At 35.1% G+C, this 23,889-nt stretch overlaps 1 protein-coding gene across 32 annotated transcripts in view; it reads right to left on the bottom strand.

Moving 5' to 3' along the window:
* Window positions 1-1,667: 1,667 nt before the first annotated feature.
* LOC113112981 (collagen alpha-1(XIII) chain-like) overlaps window positions 1,668-23,889 on the bottom strand; it is a 96,592-nt gene continuing 74,370 nt past the window's right edge. For 23 of the 32 annotated variants that reach the window (XM_026279014.1, XM_026279016.1, XM_026279018.1 and 20 more), the window contains 18 exons: window positions 23,255-23,332; window positions 23,095-23,121; window positions 22,930-22,965; window positions 22,734-22,781; window positions 22,559-22,582; window positions 22,337-22,390; window positions 22,101-22,145; window positions 21,849-21,983; window positions 19,827-19,898; window positions 19,621-19,665; window positions 19,428-19,478; window positions 19,253-19,279; window positions 19,055-19,141; window positions 17,473-17,508; window positions 16,571-16,624; window positions 14,969-15,022; window positions 14,813-14,848; window positions 12,214-12,710 (listed from right to left, as the gene is read on the bottom strand). In XM_026279014.1, coding sequence (XP_026134799.1) covers window positions 12,435-12,710; window positions 14,813-14,848; window positions 14,969-15,022; window positions 16,571-16,624; window positions 17,473-17,508; window positions 19,055-19,141; window positions 19,253-19,279; window positions 19,428-19,478; window positions 19,621-19,665; window positions 19,827-19,898; window positions 21,849-21,983; window positions 22,101-22,145; window positions 22,337-22,390; window positions 22,559-22,582; window positions 22,734-22,781; window positions 22,930-22,965; window positions 23,095-23,121; window positions 23,255-23,332 — 1,185 coding nt within the window. In that variant the 3' untranslated portion in view covers window positions 12,214-12,434. Of the gene's footprint in view, window positions 5,335-6,434; window positions 7,425-7,786; window positions 7,826-10,589; window positions 10,668-11,128; window positions 11,216-12,213; window positions 12,711-14,812; window positions 14,849-14,968; window positions 15,023-16,570; window positions 16,625-17,472; window positions 17,509-19,054; window positions 19,142-19,252; window positions 19,280-19,427; window positions 19,479-19,620; window positions 19,666-19,826; window positions 19,899-21,848; window positions 21,984-22,100; window positions 22,146-22,336; window positions 22,391-22,558; window positions 22,583-22,733; window positions 22,782-22,929; window positions 22,966-23,094; window positions 23,122-23,254; window positions 23,333-23,889 lie in introns of those variants that run through there. The other 9 variants (XM_026279043.1, XM_026279044.1, XM_026279032.1 and 6 more) reach the window with 8 other exon arrangements.

Here is a 23,889-nt window from a genome sequence, read left to right as displayed (position 1 = left end):
AGTGAGGGTCTCCTTCACTTTTGGTGAAGAGCCTTTTCAGTTGCCAAAATGCTTTTTTCACTTGTGTTTTTTGTTATTAAAAATAAACAAGCAAGCCAAGTCCCAGCTCAGTTGGCAAAAAAGTAATGCAAAAGTAACATAATGTAACAAAATTAATTACTTTTTCATGGAGTAACACAATATTGTAAGGCATTACTTTTAAAATCAACTTTCCCCAACACTGAGCACAAGAACACACACACACTGACCTTTGACTGTGGCTGTTCTTTTACAGTTATAGAAAATGGCCAACTCTCCAAAGGCCATCCCAGGACGCATCTTACCCAGGAGCTTTCCATTATGAATGACCTCCAATAAAACCTCTGGACACAGATAATCAAATGAGCACCAATAGGAAAATGATTGTTATGTTTGCTATTTAAATAATTATATATTTTTGGGATAAGGCGTGAGTGTCTCGTAAAATCCAATCTCCTTTTATGAAACAGAATTTAATTAGACAAGGCTTTCTTCAAGGCATGGTTCATCAGTTCTGAGTGAAGTGGAGGTGGTGAATAATGAAAGATTCTTCTGTCAGAGCAGAATTCAGCTGCTGAATTAAAGATACTAAATCATCTTTGATGTGCACCCTTGAGAGCAGGCATTGTAAACTGCAACAACAATCAAGGAAAAAATATAAAGAGCAATTGAGATCAAACGCAAGATTAAAAATCAAATGTATATATCACAGAGTAACTATATTAAATATGTGGTTTGATAATCTTGAAAACTCATCCACTATATGATCACAAAACTAAAAGATTTAATCTGAATAAGAGGATTAAAAAGAAAAAACGGTTTTAAATAAATAAATAAAAAACACAGCAGAGCTAACAAGATATGCTGTGGAAATGATTTATTCGCCATACAGGGAAATCCCTATTTCCACATTTTGCATCTCCATTGTGTAGCTCCACCAGTAAAGATGTCGCCCAGGAAAGACTGTCACATTGACGCTATGAACTTGAACTTTAACCAAAAATGTACTGGTTTTGATTACTATATTAGTAATTATTTTACCAGTAGGGAACCCCTGGTTGGGAAACACTGATCTAGCACCCCCTCAGCACCTGCGTTCAAAACTCTCTGATTCCACCCATTACTTTCTGCAAACCTGGCAGAAGAGATAAACACTGTCTCAATTTATTAATCATATTTTGTTTTATGAATACATCACAAATCTCTCTCTCTCTCTCTCTCTCTCTCTCTCTCTCTCTCTCTCTCTCTCTCTCTCTCTCTCTCTCTCTCTCTCTCTCTCTCTCTATATATATATATATATATATATATATATATTTTGTTTCCAGACTATCCAATATTCCATATAGCACTATTGTATCTTGTACTATTGTATGTCTATTGTATGTCTTTAGTCATCTGCCTTAATTCTGTTTTGTCAACCACAGTTTGACTGTCAAACAGAGCAGTTCAGACGATGCATTTTCATTATTTCATTTCATTTATTTCACTGGCTAATACAGTTCAGATGTCTTTTTGAAAAATAATCAAAATGCTATAAATAAATAAACAAATAGACAGTTCCATTATGAAAAAATAAAATAAAAATCTTAACAAAACTTTAAATAATAATGTTGCTGTCTCCAGAAGCATATGTTGAATCAACAATAATAAACTTTTGCACATTTATTCAATGCTTGATTTTGAAGAGTTTAAAGAAGGAAAGATGGAAATAAAAGAAAAACATAACCCTAAAATCAACCTTTAGTCAAACCGACAGTAACATGTTAGTCAGACTGCCATTTTAAATGTAAATGTATACAAGAAGTTGCATAATAACCATGCAAGTGGATGCAATTAATCTTGCATATGCACTTCCTGTAAAAACACAGAAATAAATGCCCTCTTATCCATTTTCAATTACGTACAACAGCAACAGCAACAACAACAGTATCAAACATATCACATAATGTTTGATAATATATTTGTTCTCGGTATGAAACACACTTGATGAAAAATGTAAAGGAAAAATGTATTTGTGAGCAGCAGGTGAACAAAGACTGAAGTTCTTATAAGAGACAGCAGTGCTCACTTAGGCAGTGTGTTATGCAGAGATCAGAATAATCCAAGAATAAACTGGCATCAAAAACCATAACTGACAAGTGGTTAATGTTCCTAGCTGAACTTCACAGGAGTTTTGAGAGTGTGCTCCTCATTAAAGGGCAATTTATAATGTGGGAGAAAACTGATTATTCAAACAAATATATTATCCTTGTTTTACATAAATGTCTTACAAAATAAAAAAGCAGGATCAAAAGATTATCTGGAGAGGTGACTATTTAAAGGAATAGTTCACCCAAAAATGAAAATTAGCTGAAAATGTACTCACCATCAGGTCATCCAATATGTAAATGAGTTTGTTTCTTCATCAGAACAGATTTTGAGGACATTTTTCTTATCAGCTGTTCTGACTCCTATTCTGACGGCACCCATTCACTGCAGAGCATCCATTGGTGAACAAGTGATGCAATGCTGAATTTCTCCAGATCTATTCTACTAAGGAAATAAACTCAATACATCTTGAAAAATTCAACTAACTTTAATTTTTAGGTGAACTGTTTCTACCATGTTGTGTCGCAGATATGAATCAAGTTAGTATATTTTTGAGCGACACGTTATTTGAAGAGTTCACCATACAAAGGACAATACAAGATTACAATCTTTGTAAAAAGGGAAATGTGTAGAAAACGCATGATGTACAGTACAAATATTATATTCTCGTTCAAAACTTGGAAAAAAGTCACACACACTTCAATGTGCAAAATTATACTGAGAAAAAAAGAAACTATGCCTCGTGCACAATAAAATGAAAAACACTTTATAACATGCCCTATTGTCAAAAAAGCAGTCAAATATATATAATACAGAGTGCATAAAATCTGATTCATCCCGTTTTCTGAGCATTGCAAAATTGAGCATCATGTGAGTATACAATCATTCAGAGATACTGAATGATTAAGTATTTCTCTTTTTTTTTTTTTTTTTCTTTAGTTATTATTACAATCTGAAATTTGTTGCAAATATTAATCATTCTGTACCGGTCGCCGTGATTTTGCCAAGTAAGACATGTTCCTGGATCAACATCTTTTGATGATCCTGGATCAACATTAGTGTCCAAAATATAGACTTAACCCAATTCCTACCCCTTAACCTAACCCCTACCCATAATTTTTCCTAAAATCAGTGGGAAATGATAGCTGATTAACAAGGGTGAAGAAGCACCTAACCCTGATTGTAAGCCTAAAACAGATATTTCCTGAAAGGTTATATATACAAGGATGTTGATCCAGGAACATGTTGTACTTGGTGAAATCACGCTCACCTTCTTTACCTACTAGCATAAAACTACTAGCATGTTTGTAAATGTACAGATATCAACAAACTTAAAAATAAAGGTTGCAATTAGAGGGGCTTTACAGCCATAAATCAGCATGATTTACAGCCCGAAACCAACTCTTAAAAATATTGTACTGATGATTTGTGATCTAAAGATCCTAAAATTAATCAAGAGCTTGCAAAATCTCCAAAATATCATATAGTCAAGTCTCTTAAACGGTGAAAATAGCCCCAATAAGCTACTGAAAACCTCAATTATAGGTGTGTAATGCTTACTTTTTTGTTTTTTTTACACATATCATACAATTGAATGTCTTCAGAACAAATAAAAGTGGATTCTCAGTTAAGTATAATCCAATAATCAATGTTTCAAATAAACACATTTTAACATTGATTTTATCTCTCAATATTAATTTCAGATGACAATGAAAACAAGATACTAATGAAAAAATAGGTGTGTTTCAGGTTTGAATGATTGCAATCTCATTTAATTCAATAATTATGTTGTTATCTGGATATACATTTACAGTGGGTTTATATAAAACCAATCTTTGTCTTTGTCAAAATACAACATACGGAATGCTTGCATTAGGTTTAAAAAAGAAATAGAAAAAAGAAAAACAAAACATAGCTGCTGGTAAATATGAAACTGCATAAAATTGTTCTTTAAATCCAGATTAAAGAATATTTCCCCTCACAAACGCTGTTATTGTTAATGCGATGTTATCCCATAGCGGTACTGTATATTCTGTGGTTCTGGTAACAAGTTGCATATTGGACAACCAAAATAGTTTTCATGTCAAAAAAGAAGTTTACTCTAATCATACGTAGGCATAGTATATCTGAAGGTCCAACATCTGCGGAACTGATGGTAAATTAAACATCTAATGTGTCACTGCTGGTTTAAATTTGTTGCTTTAGCTGCCCCAAAATATTCAGAAAAAAGTACAACCGTTCTGTTAGAGTAGATTTACCCAAACAAACTGTTGTTATTTGCATTTTTAAAGAGTTGGCAAAATATACAGATGGAGTGGGCACTGACATCTATGTTTACAGCAGTGAAATGTTGCATGCATGTTGCAACACCATCAAATGCCCAGCTGCAAACAGCTATTACATTTTTTTTTTTTTTTTTACTGTTTTGCAAAGTAACATGTAGAAGGATTGTGGTAATAGTTGGTGTTTCAAATTGGCATTTCCACTCATGTTTACTTTGTTTTTAGCTGTATAACTGATTTTATGTTCATTTTCAAAAGTATAACATTCTTCTATGTACAAGCACAACAACATTGCTGTATGAATGTAATACATGTACCGTATGCTTAATGCAAAGCATGATGGTTATGTACATCCATCTAGGCTTAATATTAATATTAAACTACGAGAATAAAAGTGTACTATGAGTGAAGTGTGAGGATGCATTCTACCTGCAATTCTCAACAGAAGGCAAGTGATAGTTTGAATCAGGAATCATCAAAGATTTAGTCTTTGGTTTGTCTGGAAACACAAGAACACTCAGACCACATCTGCATGTTCAACGAGCTGCGCTGGATACTCGGATCACAAACATTCTTCAACATCGTCATCAACAAGGAACGAAATGTGCTAAAATGTTTCTTTCACATAGTGAATAATATAGAAGAGGAAGAAAAAGGTGTAAAATCTTGGAGAAACGACAGGCTACTTCTTCTGCATTATCGTCTTTTGTGTAGTCCAGTCAGTGTCAGTCTGATCACATCTGCTGCTCTCTGGAGTCTCTCCATACGACTGGATGGTTATACAGGAAACTAAATCCTTCCAACATCCACCAAAGAGCAGGCCAATCTTAAAAGATCTCCCAAAATCTCTTCAAGTTTTTGTGTTGCTTATGAAGGAAACCCGATCCAGAAGCTTGTGGGTTTCACTACAGGGTTACTTCTTGGCTAGCTGGAACGGATTCTGACCCTTTCAATAAAAGAAACATACAAATTTGTAGTAGACTTCTGCGAAGATTACACGGAGAGGGCCTCAGAATACATGCATGGATGCATATAAACTAACTAAATCCTGAAACCCACTCATGCAATTTTCACACTTTTTGTCAAACGCAAATCAGCAATAACAAGCACAACTTCAGCACGTAAACATCCAGAGGGTGTTCATTTTTCTTGGTCTCTGTGTAAATGTCATGTCATTACTATAAAAGCTAAGTTAAAAGTGAGAATCTTCTAAGGATATCAAATTAAGGAGAGAACATATGAATGAATAAGACGTGTTAGGAAATGTTTTGGCTTTTACAGCCATTTATTATTTGATATTCCTCATGTTTACAGCATAGCTTCTTTGACAATGTTGATGTGTCTCAAAACTACTTTGGCAGAGTAAAAGCATTAAGGCACATGTTAGTATGAGGTATTACAGACAGATAAAAAGTTTATAGACATTGATTATTACAAACCATGCTTAACTTGATATTAAGTGGCAAAATGGATCCCGAATAGCTTGTCAATGTAAGCAGCAGCAGTCCTACACAATCCACTTCAACACTGAATGAACAAAACAAATACAACAAAACCTTCTTAGCTGTGGACCTTTTTTATCCCCTGATGTTTCTTGGGAATAAACATATTATGATGTATATGACATGTTTTTAATACTAACTTAGTTGGTTTTATTCTTCATTTTTTTTACTTAATGGATGAGGTTTAATGGGACACACACATTACCATTCAAACATTTGGAGTCAGTAAGATTTTTGAAACAAGTTTCTTATGTTCACTAAGGCTGCATTTAAGAAATCAAAATACAGTAAACTTAGTAATATTGTGAAATATTTTTACAATTTAAAATAACTATATATTTTAAAATGGAAACAGAAAATTCAGTGATTTCAAAGCTGAATTTTCAGCACCATTACATCGATCTTCAGTGTCACACAATGGTTCTCCTTAATATTTTTGTGGAAACTGATGCATTTTTTTTTCAGGATTTGTTGATAAATAGAAAGTTTAAAAGAACATCATTTAAAATATAATATTTTTTCAATAATATAAAAGTACTTTTTAATCAATTTAATGCATCTTGCTGAATAAAAGTACTATAATCTTAAAAAAATAAAATAAAAATACTGACCCCAAACTTTTGAATCGTGGTTGATGCTTTACAAACACAAAGATGTGCTTGACAGTGAGCAGCAATATATAAGAGGGATAGATTAAGACTTAATTCATTGCCAAAGTAAATTACATGTATATCCTAATCTATTAAATTGTCAGATATAAGAATAGAGATAGAGAAAATATATAGCTGCTCAAAGGGCAAGATTTAGGCATATTTACAAGAAGCCCATCAAGGCAAAGCAAAGCGTGTAGATTTCAGTCATTCTTGTCTTTTCATAAACCTATTCACTAATTCAGTTTTTGCAATAATATATTTGTCAAAAAATGGCAGGTGAATATGGACAAAACAGTATGAAATGCTCACCAAACAAGCCACCCAGTGCAAGTGTTTATAATTTATGCACTGAAACTCATATGAAACAACTGACTTGATAAGCCTACTGCATGTAGTATGGACTTTGAAATAAGTCATTTTAATGTTCAGTAAACATATGCAGTTACAGTGTAAGCTCATTAGGTGTGTTGTGAACATGTCAATCTCAGAGCAAAGGGTTTCCTCTTACACACAAGGCCAATTTGTAACTCCAGCCCCACTAATCAGTGCAGCGTGGTCCGACACAACACATTAAAACACTCCGATACAATAAGTTAATAGGCACTTAACAGTTAACATAATGCACAAATATCATGCATATGCTGCCACAGTATATTTCTTCCTCCATCAAAAAACATTTTGACATAATGCATAGGTACAGTATTAAGTCCATTACTTAAACAACATTACCACCAGTAATAAAAATAAACATCTGTACAAAAGTCCTGCCAGTATTTTTACGGTTTGCTGTATTTTCCATCAATATAATAGATCAATGGCAAAAAAGTACAAAAATAAATATTCTATTTACAACCACGCGTTGCATTCAGGAATTAACGTCACTGCAAAACAAGAGGCAAAAAGACTGTTATTTTCAAGCACACACCTTCCAAGCAAATGGAGGTATAGAGTTATTCTTATCAGATGTCGAATCCAACAATTAATCTCAAATCATATTCCAAAACAACTAATCATAAAGTATCATAGAATTGAGATTGATTTTTTTATTTATGAACTGAGTAATGCTCAAAATAATTTATATGCGTATAATCCAATTTGTATTACATTATTTTAACTTATTTAACAACATTAATTCTGTACCTCCATATCATGAACTCTTTGCATGAGTTATATCATACTAAAGATGGTTTGGACAGAATTATTTAAAATCTAAATGTTAATATGATCATTCGATATAACTCACTTTATTCCAACACCCTGGTACTGGCAAACCATCATCACCCTAAAACAGAGAAGAGGAGTGGTGAAGAATTGTAAGAATAAGTAATATTCTTGAGATGGGTGACGTATCCGTGCACATACAGTATACATAATCTTTTTTGAAGTCACTTTTGAAACATACATTTCCCCTCTGCATCAAGTTGTTCAATCAATGAATGAATCAATAGATAACTGTCCATGCATACACACACACACACACACACACACACACACAAACTTAGTGACAATTGAAACTATAACTTTATTATACTTTTCTTTGCATCTACAATATGCACATATGAAGTACCTGGAAACTTTTATTCAAATCAAAGTGTTTTCAATTCAAATCTATTTCTAGTGAACACCTTCTCTCATGCAGATATTTGTAGTGACCCGGGGTGCTCCGATTTACTGGACTGAGACAGATGTGGTGAAATTTAGTGGAGGATTGTTTAGTCAATATGCGGGTTAGTGTAAGAATAGTGGATATGCAGATAAGTGAAATGAAAATGGAATGCATGCAGTCATTTTAAGTAAACTAGTACATTATTTAGTCATTAATCACTTAGCCCCATGCCGTTCCAAACCAGTAAAAGCTCTGTTCGTCTTTGCAACACAATTCAAGATATTTTGGTTGAAAACCTGGAGGCTTGAGACTGTCAATTAAATAACAGTGTCAAGGTCCAGAAAAGGTATGAAAAGGTCATTGTTAGAATTCTTAGAAGAGAATTGTTAGAAGAGCACACGCAGCAGTGACACAGAGGAGACCATTGACAATTATTGGGGAATTATTGAGAATTGTTATTAATATGTTATTTTTGTTTTCTTTGCTTACAAAAAGTGTTTCCGCCTCTTCATTGATTAATGCCAAAATTTTCATTTTGGGGTAGAGTAACCCTTTAAGTAGCAACCATCCTATTTTACCAGTAATCTCAATCTGTTTCACAGAAATTAAATACTGTAAGTTTAAGTTAATGTATTGGTAAAAAAGAAACTTAGATTTTCATTATTTTATTATATATAGCAATAAACTGGGTTAAAACTGATTTTAAAACTGGTTAATAATTAAAGGAATAGTTCACCCTAAAAAATAAACATTTCCTGAAAATATACTCGCCTTCAGGTAATCTTGATGAAGATGAGTTTGTTTCTTCATCAGAACCGATTTGGTGGAATTTATCATTACATAACCTGCTCACGAATGGATCCTTTGTAGTGAATGGGTGCCGTCAGAATGACAGTCCAAACAGCTGATAAAAACATCACAAGTCATCCGCATTACTCAGTCCATCAATTTACATTTTGTGAAGTGAAAATCTGCATGTTTGTAAGAAAGTTTTTAACTAGAATATAGAGTCCTCCATCCATAATATTTTTTTTCACCACTGAAAAAGCTGCCGCGTCCGAATCAGGAGAGAAATATGCACAGATCAAAAAAAAAAAAAAAAAAAAAAAGTACTAAACCTTTTTAGTAAACTATTTGAATTCTATCTTTTGTTCTTTGTTGTTGTTGTTGTTGTTTTTGATTTGGTGTAAATATCATGATTTTATTTATTACATTTTTTATATATATATATATCAGACAGGTTGTATCAGATTTGGGGTTTAAATAAACCTGAGACTGTTCCCATAATACTCTCATAATTATTTTGGCCAGAAGCAATGGTTTAAAGTCAGAACGCCTTAATGATGAATTGGCTTCTTAAAAACATCAGCTTTTCACTTCACGAGACATTATTGGTAGACTGAAGTCATGTGAATAACTTGTGGATTATTGTTTTCATCAGCAGTTTGGACTCTCATTCTGATGGCAGTGATTTAATTCTGAATTTCTCCAAATCTACTCCCATGAACGAACGATCTCATCTACATCTTTGATTCCCTTAAATGAAGGGTAAGTAAATTTATATATTTAGGTTAATTCTGTTCCTTTCAAATATATTAATAGAGTAAATTATAGATATTAATACTGATACATGGAAATTAATTTTCTGCCCTATTCTTTAACTATTTACACTTATTTATTTGCCTATTTTTTTGTATTTTTTGTCTGTGTGTTGTAGTCTCTGTGTACTGGAAGCTTATGTCACTAAAACAAATTCATTATATGTGCAAGCATACTTGGCAATAAAGCTCTTTCTGATTCTGATTCTGAAGTCACTGTAAAGTCAATATTAAGTATTTATAGTACAGTAAAATGTGTCACACCACGGGAAAAAAAAATATTAACCACTCAGTCAAATATTTTTTATGATAAAAAGATCTGCTAAGTACTTAAAATATGGGCGGTATCCTTTGCTCTCAAACGCTGGGGGTGTGTCCGCTGTCTGTGCTGAAACCACGCCCACTCACGAGAAAACTGCTGCCTCTTAACTGTCAAATACCGCTACAGCCTATATGGATGCTTCTAGCAGCTTAGTTGGATTTGCAAAGGCATACATATTTGCCCACATATATTTTCTCTGGTGCGTCATTGACAGTTATTATAGTGTTAGAGGAAGGGTCATGATCGGAGGGGTCATGATCCATTTTAGCCCCGCCCTAAAAATCCTGAACACAGAATTTGTGAGAAACTGTTTATCAGTCTAACTCCACTATTCAGTACAACAGAATCCACAGTCTTTGTAATGTGTTTCAGCGATACATTTGTAACATCTGCATTCTCAGAATTGACTTTACAGGGACTTTAATTGGGTTGTGCTGAAGCATTATGCAATTAGAAAGCATGATGGTATCGGGAATGCAGGATGCATGCAGAATAAGGAAAGGGATAGACAGCAGCATACCACAGGACACGGGGCATCTAGCCCATCCAGGCCTGGCAGCCCCGGTTCACCTTTCTCCCCTTTAAAGCCTCGGAAACCCTGTTTATGAAATCAATCATATAAACATTCTGTTGTCCAGCCACACTGGCCGCTCTCTTCCAGCGTTTGATTGGTCCAGAGCACACTGGACCCAAGACTGACAGGAAGAGACTCACTGCATCCACAGAGCAGGAAACTCACAACTAGTCCAACAAGAACTAATGGCTCCATCCTACTGTGTTCAGCAGAACCCTATTCCTGTCAGTCTTAATCCTGAAAAGCAAAATCCCTCTGAGAGTTCTGGTGCCTTGTCCTTTTTAATTCAAATCCCAATCTATAATAATTCTCATATAATTCATGAGTAACATATGAATTACATGAATGCATGTCGCTATTCACTGACTTCGACCAGAACTCTTCTAGGCATCTGTTAGTGTTTATTACACAAAGACAAAAGGAAAGACGTGGCTTTGGGGAAGTCTCCTTTTGCCTTAGTGCTGCACGTTGAACGAAAGACATACCAACGGACACGGGGCATCTAATCCTGGGGCTCCTTGGTCTCCCTTATCCCCTTTGGCCCCCCTGTTGCCTTTCTTGCCCCTCTCCCCCTGCAAACAACAGTGCATTCAAAAAATTCAGACTTTAGTCCTCCTAGTTTACTATAGCACTACTAGTAAAAAAAAAAAAAAAGCACCATCACTAAGAATAACTGTAACAAACTTTGGATGCTCTACAAGACATTCTAAAACTAGCTGTGTTTCTGAATGGAGCTATGATGAGTATTGGGATCATTTAAGGAGGGTAAGTGGAGGGGTTAAGGAGAAGGAGATCAGCCAGTGTGGTTAGTGTGCACTTTCATTTGCTTGATTAATTCAATGAACATTTCTTTGTATAGCAATTTTCACAATACACGTAATTTATAGATTACAATTATTATTATTCTTTGTGGGGTTTTTTAGGCAACTGATATCAGTGGAATCTTGTCGAATGCATGTAAGTGACAATGTTGTAAATTGTTTTACTTTTAATTTGTATTTATTTATTTATTTTCCCCTCAATTACATATACACCACACCTTCTATTTAAACATTTTTGCTTGGTATGATTGTTTTTTATTTTTTTATTTTTACGTTTTAGAAAGAAATCGTATTTTTCAAGAGTAGTCTGTCTTAATAATACATTTGTATTATTAAATGTAATTCATTCCTGTGATGAAAAAAAAAATCTGCATCATTACTCTACAAGTCTTAAAAAAAAAAAAAAAAATATCACTATTTTTATTTTCTGATCCAGCCATCAAATGTTGGCTCCAATAAAAGGCAATCTGTGATTGATTTGACAGAACTCAATTCAATGAAATATAATTACAAAGGCTAATTTACAAAAGCTGAAGAGGCACTAAAACAGTTCAATCAGCATCCCTATGTTTTATTACTAATTAAGACCAGCTTTGCTTTTAGAGAGTTTAGTGATTTATCTTCAAGTCTGCACACAAGGCTAAATGGTTCTTCAGAGGAAACTATTACAGTTAAACTTTACAAGTCTTCCAAAGTGGGCTCTATCCAAGCTAGGATACAGAGTTCCAAACATTCCACACAGCCTCTAACACTTAACAGAGGAAGAAGAAAAAATCAAAGTGGAATTACAATGTGAATCAACATGGAGCTCATTTTCTAATCCTGTTTGACAAATACTGATTCTTTAAGACTGTTTCTGAATTTCTGGCTCCAGGCTGGAGTATTTTTCCTAAATACTCTCATCAGGATGTCAAAATGAGCTCCACACTGACATATTGCCTTTTCCCACATTGCTTGGTTATGTGCCTTTTCAAAATAGATCCAGATGAGGATTTGTGGAACAATAAGAACTCCGTGCATTAGAACAATTGGGAGAAAATGAATGCAGGTTTGTAGGGAGGTCAGTGAAGGATATGAGGTGAGGAAGAGGAGGAGTATTAACCCAGGATACTACATTAGGATACAGGAGGAGCAGGAGGAGGCCAGGGAGTGAGAAGGGGACAGAGAGGACGACCCGGCCCGACTCAGCAAAAAGAGCCACGGACACAGGCCAGGGTGCAGGGGGAGGAAAAGGGGATAGGAAGACCTGCGGAAAAACAGAGAGGAAGACATGGAAAGGAGAAGAGTAAAAACAGCACCGTGTCCAAGGCTCCTCCACAGCACCTTCCACTGAGCAGAATTATCCAATACCGATCAGTTTGATTGAGTGTTTTGGTCCCGTTTAATACTACATCGCTAGAGGAGAATGTTGGGAGGAGCACTGACATGTTCTGACTTTCAAGGTGGGAAACATTCAGTGATTAACTGAGGAAATTAGTGTTAATAGGAGAGAGGCATACAGTCCAGGAGGATGAAAGCATAGGAAAAGCATAAAAAAAAGCAATGGTCTATTGACATGTACTGCTATTTATAATAATAACTCTTTTGGAACATTTTAACTCTAGCCATTTATATCATATGCCAGTTTTAGAGTTAATCATGCAAAAAATATATACATTTTTGTACGTTTAAATGTGTCTGTATACTCTAAACTGAAGAACTGCAAAAACAAAAAGAATAATTGCAAAGAAATTATGAATAATATATGTTTAAACCGTGATCAATGAACATATACAGCAGCATCCAAAAGGAGTAGTAGTTGTAGTTTTTCTAAATGCAATTTTTAAAAATATAAATTAAATTATTAATTTAATACATTTAACTTGAATTTCATTTGTCTGTGTGTGTGCGTAAATCCTAATGCTTCATTCTTCATGATTTGAGAATGAGAATTTAAAGAGAATAAAATCTCACAAATATTATTTCATTAATGACTGAGAAATTGTATTTTGCTCATTATTATGTCATAACATTTGTGTTTTCAGTTTTCCAAATCCCAGAACTGTTTTGTCACAGGTTTAACTGTTTTAGATGTTACATTTCTTATTTTCAGACTTTTAGACATCACTGTATACATACACTTCTTTTCTAGCAGTAAGCAGGAGCCATTCTAATTTCTTATACCCAGCATGCTTCTGTTCGTCTCATTAACCAAAAGCAAACAAAACAAGTGTTACAATTAATATAGCATCATAATTTTTTATTTAATAAATTAAATAATGAACAGTAGCTAATGCTTAAAAGCAGTGTTGGGTAAGTTAATTTCAAAGTAATTAATTACTATTACTAATTACATCATCAATATTGTATCTAAATTACTAATTACTCTGTTTGAAAAGTAACTTAGTTACTCAATAAGTAACTTAATTATTCAAATCGCTTATAAGTGCTACATCTTAAAATCCCTATAAACCTTAATAGAAATTAAACTCTTTTTGAGTCAAACACAGAATAGTTTAGCCTTTTAGCTACCCACTGTAATTCTTAAACATTTTTATTAAAAAATGTAACCTTATTTGGTTAAAATATAAATACTCTGAATAACAACATCTGAAATTGTAACAAAACAGCTTAAGAAAAGTTAAACAATACATTTCAGTTTGGCAAGATGTTGAGGAAAAGCCCAACTGGTAAAATCTGTACAGGTTTATGTAAAAATAACACGCTAACTAACGTAGGTAAGAATAAGTTACATAAATTATCTTCTCTGATGAATAAAGCCGTGTCAGATCACGCTGTTCTTCTGAAGTAAATTCATCATACAGGAATTCTTTAAAAAACAATGGAAATTATATGAATCTAGATTTTGTTTATAATCTACTTTTTGTATCTAGATTATGGTGTTTGCGCCCAGGTGACAGATACGGTAAAGACTGCACCTCGCTTTAGTTTCATACAGATTACATAATCAGATAATATTCGCTTTCGATTTGAATTCATTCATTTAAAAATAGACACAAGATTTCTATAGACATATTTCTCATGTCTCTGTCTCAAATATTCGCTGAGTTTGTGACGTGTAGAAAGTAGCTCATGGAAACCTAAACGGCAGACTTACTGTAATTTAATTACAGTACCTAAAAATGAGCACTTATCCCTTACTTTACTTTTTTTCAGTGGATAAGTAATTTAATTACTCAGTAACGCGTTACAATAACACTGCTTAAAAATTTGCCAGATTCATGCTGGTTTAAAAATTACATCCATTCCTTTATTTTAAGAAAGTGGACTCATGTTATTGTCCCTAAACGTCACAAAAAAACATATTCTACAAGCAAACAATGATCAAGAACGCATTTATAATCTTACCCGGTTTCCTTTTAATCCTGGTGGTCCTACTAAACCCTGAATGCATGAGTAGAGAGTTGTTACTGATGGTCCATTTTGTATCTGAATGCACTTATACATGGTATGGAAACATTACAGTATTTGAAATGTTTAATTTTGCTCTGGTACAGCACTTACAGGGATGCCTTGAGGCCCAATTGGTCCAGCTACTCCCGTATCACCCTTTTCCCCCTGTAAAGTAAAAACGGCATTATATTGAACTGTATTACACTGGACATTATACTTTATAAAATCAGTGAATGCTTGATTTTGATTGGTTGACAAGAGGCTGTTGAAATACTGATAACACACACAGAACAACTTGATGCAATAAATTGTAATTGTAAAAATAAGTGGCGGCTCCAGTGGTGGTTTGCTTGATTAATGAGGATAGGTCACCCATTCAATTGATAATTCAATGGCTAGATGTAAAGGGAGCTGAACTACTATAGTATTAATTAAAAATAAACTGACATTAGGAATCAATCTTGCTCTCCTTATGTTTCAATATGCGTGTTAACACAATTCAACAGCAAATGAAGACTGACGCCAGGACGTGGTTTCTTCAAAAAAAAAACTTTTTACTTCGATTTCAGTTTAATAAGAAATAATTTAAGTCACATATATCATTGTTTACACAACTTACTTATATTACACTGCTCATTTATATCACATTGCTCACTTACATTACACTGATTACTTAAATTACTGACTTATATTATACTGCTGCCTAATATCCAAATGCATCTTTGCTCTTTTGTGTTTTTTCACCTTCTCTGAGAGATGATGCACCTGTAGTTGTCCGTGCGATGTCCGTCACGCTCTCGTGATGGAACAAAGTGCAGCAGTAAATTAGCAGAATACCACATCCTTGAAAATCCTCATTTATACGATTTGCCGCCCTTTGTAGGTACTTGTTTGATGTTTAAATTTGGTCTTGGTTGTCCTAATTCTGTAATTGCCAACTTATCCTTATTGCGATGACAAATTAATGGTATTTCTTTCAATGACAAGATAGAATTGATCTGCGCTGAGGTAGCATTCGCTGTGATGTCGATCAAGTTCAGCTGACAAAGGCACAGCTGTCCCGTCTCTCTGTTTTTTTGTTGTTTTTTTTTCACATTTGATAAAGATATTAAAGTCGTTTTTCATTTTTTTCTTGTTGTTAAAATTCATAATAGTTTTTAAATATTATTGGATGTCACTGTTCCTTCCCACCAGTCATTGCACAAGTTAAGGTTACGCATAACAACGAAAGCACGTTAGTGCGAGCCCTCCCAGAACTCATTGAGATTGCATTGCAGTGGCTGCAGTTCGAAAACAAAATATCTTTGAATGGAAGTCTATGAGAGCACTTGGGGCGATGCTCAGTTCGACAGAAATCTACACAAACGCTACTCAACGCTGATTGGACTATTTAGAGGCGGCAAAAACAGTCTGGAATAGTGAAAGCTAGTGTAACACTGTTCTTGAATGTAAAAAAAAAAAAAATCCCTCCCTTTTTCTATTGGTGGTGCGTCGCCCAATCGCCCTAATGGGGAAACCGCCACTGTGTAAAAATATATGTCATTTGGCGAGTTGTCATGATGCTTGCTTTCACACCAACAGCATCATTGAGGTTTTTACCATTTTACATAATATGAAATATTACTAGAAACCCATTTTTGGAGCCCCACATATTTGGTAAATTGTTTTTTTTTTTTTTTTTTTTTTTTTTTACAAACAAAATACAGCACTAACCATTTCTCCTTTTGGTCCTGCAGGCCCAGGCACTCCAGCTGGTCCTATCAGACCCTTTAAACAAAGAAAATGACATGCATGAGCTTTAACAGAGGCGACGGCGGTGGGTAAAGAGTTTAGAAAATGGATAGAAATGAATCAGTTGAGCACCAATAGATCAACAAACTTTCTGAGCTGAATAAGAGCAATTTAAACTCCTTATATGTTTTAAAAGAGCCATCTGAGGACCAGTCTGCAGAGGAATTCCATAAAACACCAAAGTTTGTTGATCTAAGTAGAAATAAACAGATACAAGTAAATATAACAGCAAATACATCTTGCTGCATCCCATCATGCTCTTTCCTGGTATGACATTACAAGATCAAAGCTTGTCATGGAATGAAACAAAACTCTGAAGTTTGGAGCGAATGAAGCCTTTGAAAGGACAAGCACGTTTGAATAAATGTAAAGGTATAGAGGGCTGCGACAGCATAAAATGCGAATGGAATTTTTTAGTATACAGACATTTCACTTTTGAAGAGCACTTAGTGCATACTTAAAAAAAAAAAAAAAAAAAAAAACGGAAAGTGCATTTTAAAGAGAGAAATGTTTATAAGTGTTTGGCCATGCTTCCCTTCAGTCACTTGTACCTCTGGAAACAGCAAGAGGCAACAGCCAAACAGGCTTAGGGACAAAGTCAAATCAAAGTCGTTCATGCCGATGCAACCTCAATAGAGATCTAAACAAGGCCTTGACCATTCGACAACACAGAAAAGACACAAAAATGTAGAAGCAAGCAAGCAACAGTTCAAGCAGAGGCAGACAGACAGAAAGAGAGAAGCAGGCAGATACTGCAGAGGGGGGAAAAGAAGATGGATGGAAATAGAGGGGTGGATGATGGGAACGGGTCTTGCGCCACTCACCACTGGACCAGGTCTGCCGTCTAAACCATGAGCCCCCTGGACAGTGTGTATAGAGTTAGAGCGAGAGGAGAGATGGAGGTGGAGGACAGGGAGGGGAGAAGTGTGGGGGGAGGTGAGTGAAGCAATGACTCGTGTGCCACATAAAAACAACACTAGTTTTGATGGAGGGGTGACATGTGAGAGATGAGCAGTAACTCCTTATAACGTGACTTCAGCTTCGTATTGTCTTAGTGCAAGTGTGACTGCTAGTGAACGAGACCTAAATTGGTCCATTCAATTGTTAATTTCAGCTCTATAGATCGTGATACAATAATTAAATTAAATGTAAATTTTAAGAGAGATGCAAAAACTACAAATAATACGTGTAAATAGTTGTTTGGTTCCAAAGCCTAGTGAGCTACATTGCAATCTGCTGCTGCCTTCTATGGCTACATGCTAACTGAAACGCAACCTCGTAAGAGACTGAATTGGAAAAATGTTCATAGGAAGTGCAAATAGCACTCCTCATGAGAAGTGCACAAGAGATTTGATTTAGCATGTCGCTAATTAAGTTTGATGATAGCATGTTGCTAAGCTAACAAAACATCCAGTCATTGTGTCAGAAGTGCACCTACAATGTCTTAACATTATATCTAAGTAGGCAGCTCATTAGGTTATGGAACAGAGCACACTGTCAGGGTAACTACCCATCCAAGCTGCATTTTCTTAAACAGTGTTTTAATATTGTTTTCAGTAAGAATTAGTAAACAAATTACATTTTAAAATGTCCTTAAAGTACATAACGCGCTATTTTTCTTGCACCATTGCTAAATAGTTTTTTCTTTTATCATATATCTAACACAATGTTGTGCGACTTATGCTTAAAATAAGATAGAACACGTAACGCTAAATTTTTGATTTCTCAGTTTCTAAATCTAAGATTTAAAAAAGGAGTTACTGTGCCATTGATGATGTGACTAGAATAAGTTTATCAATGACTTTGACACCAAAGATATACACCAGAAGTCAGCAAAAGACCCCTGAAATTCATAGTAACAAATACTGTAGCATGCTATTTACAGAGAAGAGAGAGAAAACAACCACATACAGTATTTTGTAATAATAATATGAACTTAAGTCAGTAATCTGAAACCATCAGGAACTTGTTGGTAATCTATTAAAATGTGTATGAAAACAAATTACATGATAACACTTCTATATATGATTGCCAAATGTGGACAGCCACTGATTCATGCAATGTGACAACACTTAATCATGAACCATGACACCTAGTAACAAAGACACGTGAAATAGTAGCACATTGATATTTGCATTAACGGGGGCTAGAGCACAAACCTTACACAAAACATGCTTTTCCACTAACTTTGCACTCAGGGAAGACAAAAACATCTTGATTCGATTGACAAGATTGTATGAAAATGATCAGATTAATTATGTACTAGTATCACAGGTATGACGTACTCATTTTATTTTTCATAATGAGTAATTTGATAAATCAGACAGCTTATCTTACATTGTACTGACTGTAAATGCAATGCAAGTTAATCAAACACTGGATTATAAAAATCAGAAATGTACTTACAGGGAGTCCAAGATGGCCCCTGTCTCCTTTCTCTCCTTTCTGTGCAGGTGATCCCTTTTCTCCTCTCAGGCCTATACCTGGCTCTCCCTGAAAAGAACATATGCAGTTTAATGCCTTGTTTAGCATAAGGCAGAAAACAAATAACAGTTGACTTTTTAATAACTATGGACTAAAGGGGACTTAGGTTGAAATATTTACCTTTGGTCCTGACAAACCTGGAGGTCCCTGATAAGTAAAAAAATATTAGAAGTCAGTATGAAAACGCAAACATTTAGAGTTTTTTAAAGTTAGTTTATCATCATAAATGCACCATCAAAGGAAAAAATGCATTGATGCTACTAAGTGCATAGATAAGCTTGTCATATGTCCTCACCATTGGCCCAACTGGCCCTGCAGGTCCTGGAGGTCCAGCAGGCCCATAGACCTGAGACAAAACACATAGGAGTCACCATTAAGACATTTCATTCAATATTTCATTCTTAGGAAACAAATAGGCTCTATTATCTATTGAAACCCCATAAGCCCTCTAAAATATACAATCAATGGCTAAAAAGTGTGGAACATACCAGCTCTGCTTTATCTCCTTTCTCCCCAGGCTCACCTTTTTGACCCTGAAGAAGTTATGAAAAAGCAAAAGGATAGGAATACTCAATTTTACAAATCCTTCAACAGAATTCAAACTGGCATGACGAAATACACTGCATCCCAAAGTCAGGCCATGTCTTTTCAACAATGACAACAATCTGTTTGGTTAAGAGGCACCATTGCGTACCATTGGGCCTGGCAATCCAATATGACCAGTGGGCCCTGAAACCCCTTTTTCTCCAGTAGGGCCATCTAAACCCTACAGAATGAGGAAAAAATTAGGAAATTGAAAAATTGGCAGAGAAGTCAATTAGAGATGAACTGGGTTGGTGAAGCCTTGAATTTGTAGCATCCAAAATGTTGGATTAATGATTAGTAAACAAGGTTTTCACGGTGCAATGCTGCCCTCCTACCACAAACGCTTTCAAAATTCATCAAATCACTCAGGATGATCCCACATACTCAAATAGCAATGACAGCATTTACATGCAAATTATTTTCTGTTTAAAGGGGGGGGGGGGGTGAAATGCTATTTCATACATACTGAGTTTTTTACACTGTTAAAGAGTTGGATCCCCATGCTAAACATGGACAAAGTTTCAAAAATTAAGTTGTACGTTTGAAAGAGTATTTTTGTTTCAAAAATACTCCTTCCGGTTTGTCAAAAGTTTCGTAAAGTTTTTTTTTCGAGTATGGCTCTGTGTGACGTTAGATGGAGTGGAATTTCCTTATATGGGTCCTGATGGCACTTCTGCCGGAAGAGCGCACGCTCCTGTATAGCAGAGCACTGAGAGCAGAGACATTCACTGATCAGAGCGAGAGCGAAATGTCACAAAAGAAGTGTGTTTTTGGTTGCCAGGGCAAGACAACACTGCACAGATTACCCCCCCCCCCCCAAAAAAAAAAACGTTAAGGGACCAGTGGATGGAGTTTATTTTAACAGAGCATCAACGGAGTTGTGCAAGTGTTTTTGTTTATTCCCTGCATTTCGAAGATGCTTGTTTTACAAACAAGGCCCAGTTTGACGCCGGATTTGCACATCGTTTATTTCTTAAGGATAATGCAGTCCCGACGAAAAAGGGTCACGATCGTGTGTTGGATCCGCAGGCGGTGAGTTAAACTGCTTCAAATATCTCTGTGTTGTTAACTTAGCTATCGACGCGTAAGCACATCAAGTAAACCTTGTACACCTTTAAAGAAAAAAAAAAGACGACATAAAGTGGAACTTAGTCATTTTCCAAAACCGCTAAGCAAATCTATACAGTTTCAATACATACTACTTAGAGACGTCCTGCTGTAGTCGTTGCTGCTGCTGCTCTTGTTAAATTTCAGCCTCTGGATCTGATTCTGGATCATAAATAAACGGCTGAATCTGACTGTTAGCCATGGTTTGTTTTGGATGATGTTTTTTTCCTCACGGTAATGTCACAACTTCCAAACGCTCTCAACGCAAAAGCCTACTCGTGCTTGTGATTCTTTAGCTCCGCCCACACGTCACGCCTCCAGTCGGTCGTGTTTTTCCAGAAAAAATCGGCACAGACTATTTTTCTCTTATAAATATAATAAAACTAAAGACTTTTTGGAGTTATGAAGGATGCAGTACTACTCTATAGGTACTCAAGATTAACAGGATATTGAGTGAAAACGAGCATTTCACCCCCCCTTCATGGACTATTTTTTGGTTAAACCTGAAAAAAGAAAAAATAAGTTTACATGTCCTAAAGTTATTACAATATTCTTATGTTTTTTTAACCAAACTATTATAAAACAAGCATTATTAATTTCCACTGTTAATATTGGGCATGCTTTATCATTATCAATATTATTAGAAGTTTACATCTCCTGCAGTTATTGCAATATTCCTATGTTCTTTTAACCAGACTATTATAAAACAAGCATTATTCATTTCCTTTGGTAATACTGGGCTTGCTTTATTATTATTTATATTATTATTTTTCTTCCATTACAGTCAATATTCCAAATAAAGTTTACATGAAACCAAACTTTTCCTTACAGGTATATGCCAACTATTTGATTAATTTCTTGAAACTGAAATATTGGTGTAATTTGGTTAATTTTGGCTATCATTAATGCATTTACATGATGTTTACATATTTTAAATATCAGAATATTCTTTCATGCAGGTGTTAAGGGGCACAATGCCCTTGTGGTTATTTAACAATTCAGGTATAGTCAGACAGTCACTCACAGGTGATCCTGAGGGGCCCATGTCTCCCTTGTCTCCTTTTTTCCCAGGCAAGCCCATGAGTCCTCCTTCTCCCCGTGGTCCCTCAGGTCCAGGAGGGCCGATGGGTCCCTGTTCTCCTGGCTTTCCTCTTGGACCCTAAGAAGTAAACAGGTGCAATCACTTTGCATAAATGTAGCCACCAATGGACTAATTGCAAATTAGTGGCTAATATGTTTCATTTATTGTGAAACAAACAAAAAACATAATATTTACCTTTTCTCCATCAAGACCAGGGGGACCTGGAAGTCCTACATCACCCTGAGGACAAAAAAGGTGATGTTAAATACAAACGAACAAGGCATGTACAGTGACATTTTGCAAAATCATGGTATGAATGCTGCTTAAAAAAACTTCTTTAAATCTTACCAGAATTTAATATGAATATAATCTGAAATTCACCTAATGTTATACGCTGAGTATAAAAAGGGTAAAAGTGGTTGGTCAGCTACCTTCAAACCGGGGGTGCCAGGAAGCCCTGGAGGTCCAGGTAGACCGGGAGGGCCCTAAAATAAAAATAAAAAAAATATTATAAATAATGGAACATCTGAAAGTAGTTGTCTGTTCATCTATTCATGTGCTCAAGTACTCATAAAATATCCAGTTTCCCAACAAGTACTTTTTCACAACAGATAAGTACAAGATATAAAGAAGACTTTTAGAGCAACACTTACCATTAAATGCACATTGCGAATATCCTGTAAAGCAAAATTAAATTAGTTCCTTCACATAATACAAATTAATCTGTTGAATCGGTTATGTTAGGCAATGAAACGAATATGCATTATAACTAAATCATAATTCAATTATAGTAATATTTAGCTGTGTACATAAAAAATAAAGACATACATTTTCATTGTTGTTGATCAAAGTTTTTCCTGGCTCCCCAGTTGGACCCTGTTGAGCGGTGGGGGAAAACTCAATTAATATATGCCATTATATCATATATCAACCACTGACATCACACTGTTAAACAAATCTGGTGACTTGCGTTGTTTTCTCCGTCAGTGACAAACCTGACACTGTGTACATGGACACTACTCACCCTTGGTCCAGTCGGGCCTTCCTGGCCAGGATCACCCTGCAGGACAAAAAGAATAATAATAATGATAATTACACTACTTTCTAGGACACATTTAAAATTAAACAAGTTCATGTATAGTGGTCATTTTTTTCCTTTGTTTTTGACATAAAATTTCAAATCGCCCACCTTTATGCCTTCATCACCTTTCTCACCCTATAAAAAGACATGAAAACTGAAATTCATTTCTTACTTAACCATAAGCATATTTTGTTAGACTGCACATGCCACACCACATTAAAAAAGAAATTAAGCAGCATTTATAATGTGGAGAATGAGGGGTAAGTACCTTGGGCCCATCTTTTCCCGGAGCACCGGGTTCTCCTTTAATGCCAGTTCCTGCAGTACTAGGCTCGCCTTTCTCTCCCTAGCAATAAATAACAATCTAGAAGTTAACAAAAGATTTGTGACTCTATATAACAAAGGTGTATAAAACAGTCTAGTGTGAGAATCTTGCTGCTCCCTTTTGAAGCATTACAGTTAGTGTCTATAATTCACCACAGCTGTGGTACTTAATCACAGGTGAGAATAAAGGTGTGCTCACTGAAATACAACAAATATGGGCCACAGAATATAAGGTCACATTCTAAGGCTTCAGTTTAACAGGAACACTAATTAAATCATAACAATAACACATTCACAATGTTAAAACAGACAGTCTTCTATTCCCTGCAGCACTGAAAACCATGCAGATTTAATGCTCGTTTGCACATGAAAATAAAAAGTCTAGTGAAACCACAGCATAATAATTTCACATTGTTAGGCTTCAGTACAGACAAAGTAATATATTATGACATCTAAAACAAACAGCACTGTGTGCAGACAGTCAGGTCACCACTACTCTATTTTTTTAGACATGCATGTGTAATTAGACATGCATGTGTAATTAGTCAAATCAATGTAATTTACCAAACAATTTAATTT

This window comes from Carassius auratus, chromosome 13 (assembly GCF_003368295.1).
Source record: "Carassius auratus strain Wakin chromosome 13, ASM336829v1, whole genome shotgun sequence".
Classification (NCBI taxonomy): Eukaryota; Metazoa; Chordata; class Actinopteri; order Cypriniformes; family Cyprinidae; genus Carassius; species Carassius auratus.
This window is presented reverse-complemented; position numbering and strand designations above follow the sequence as displayed.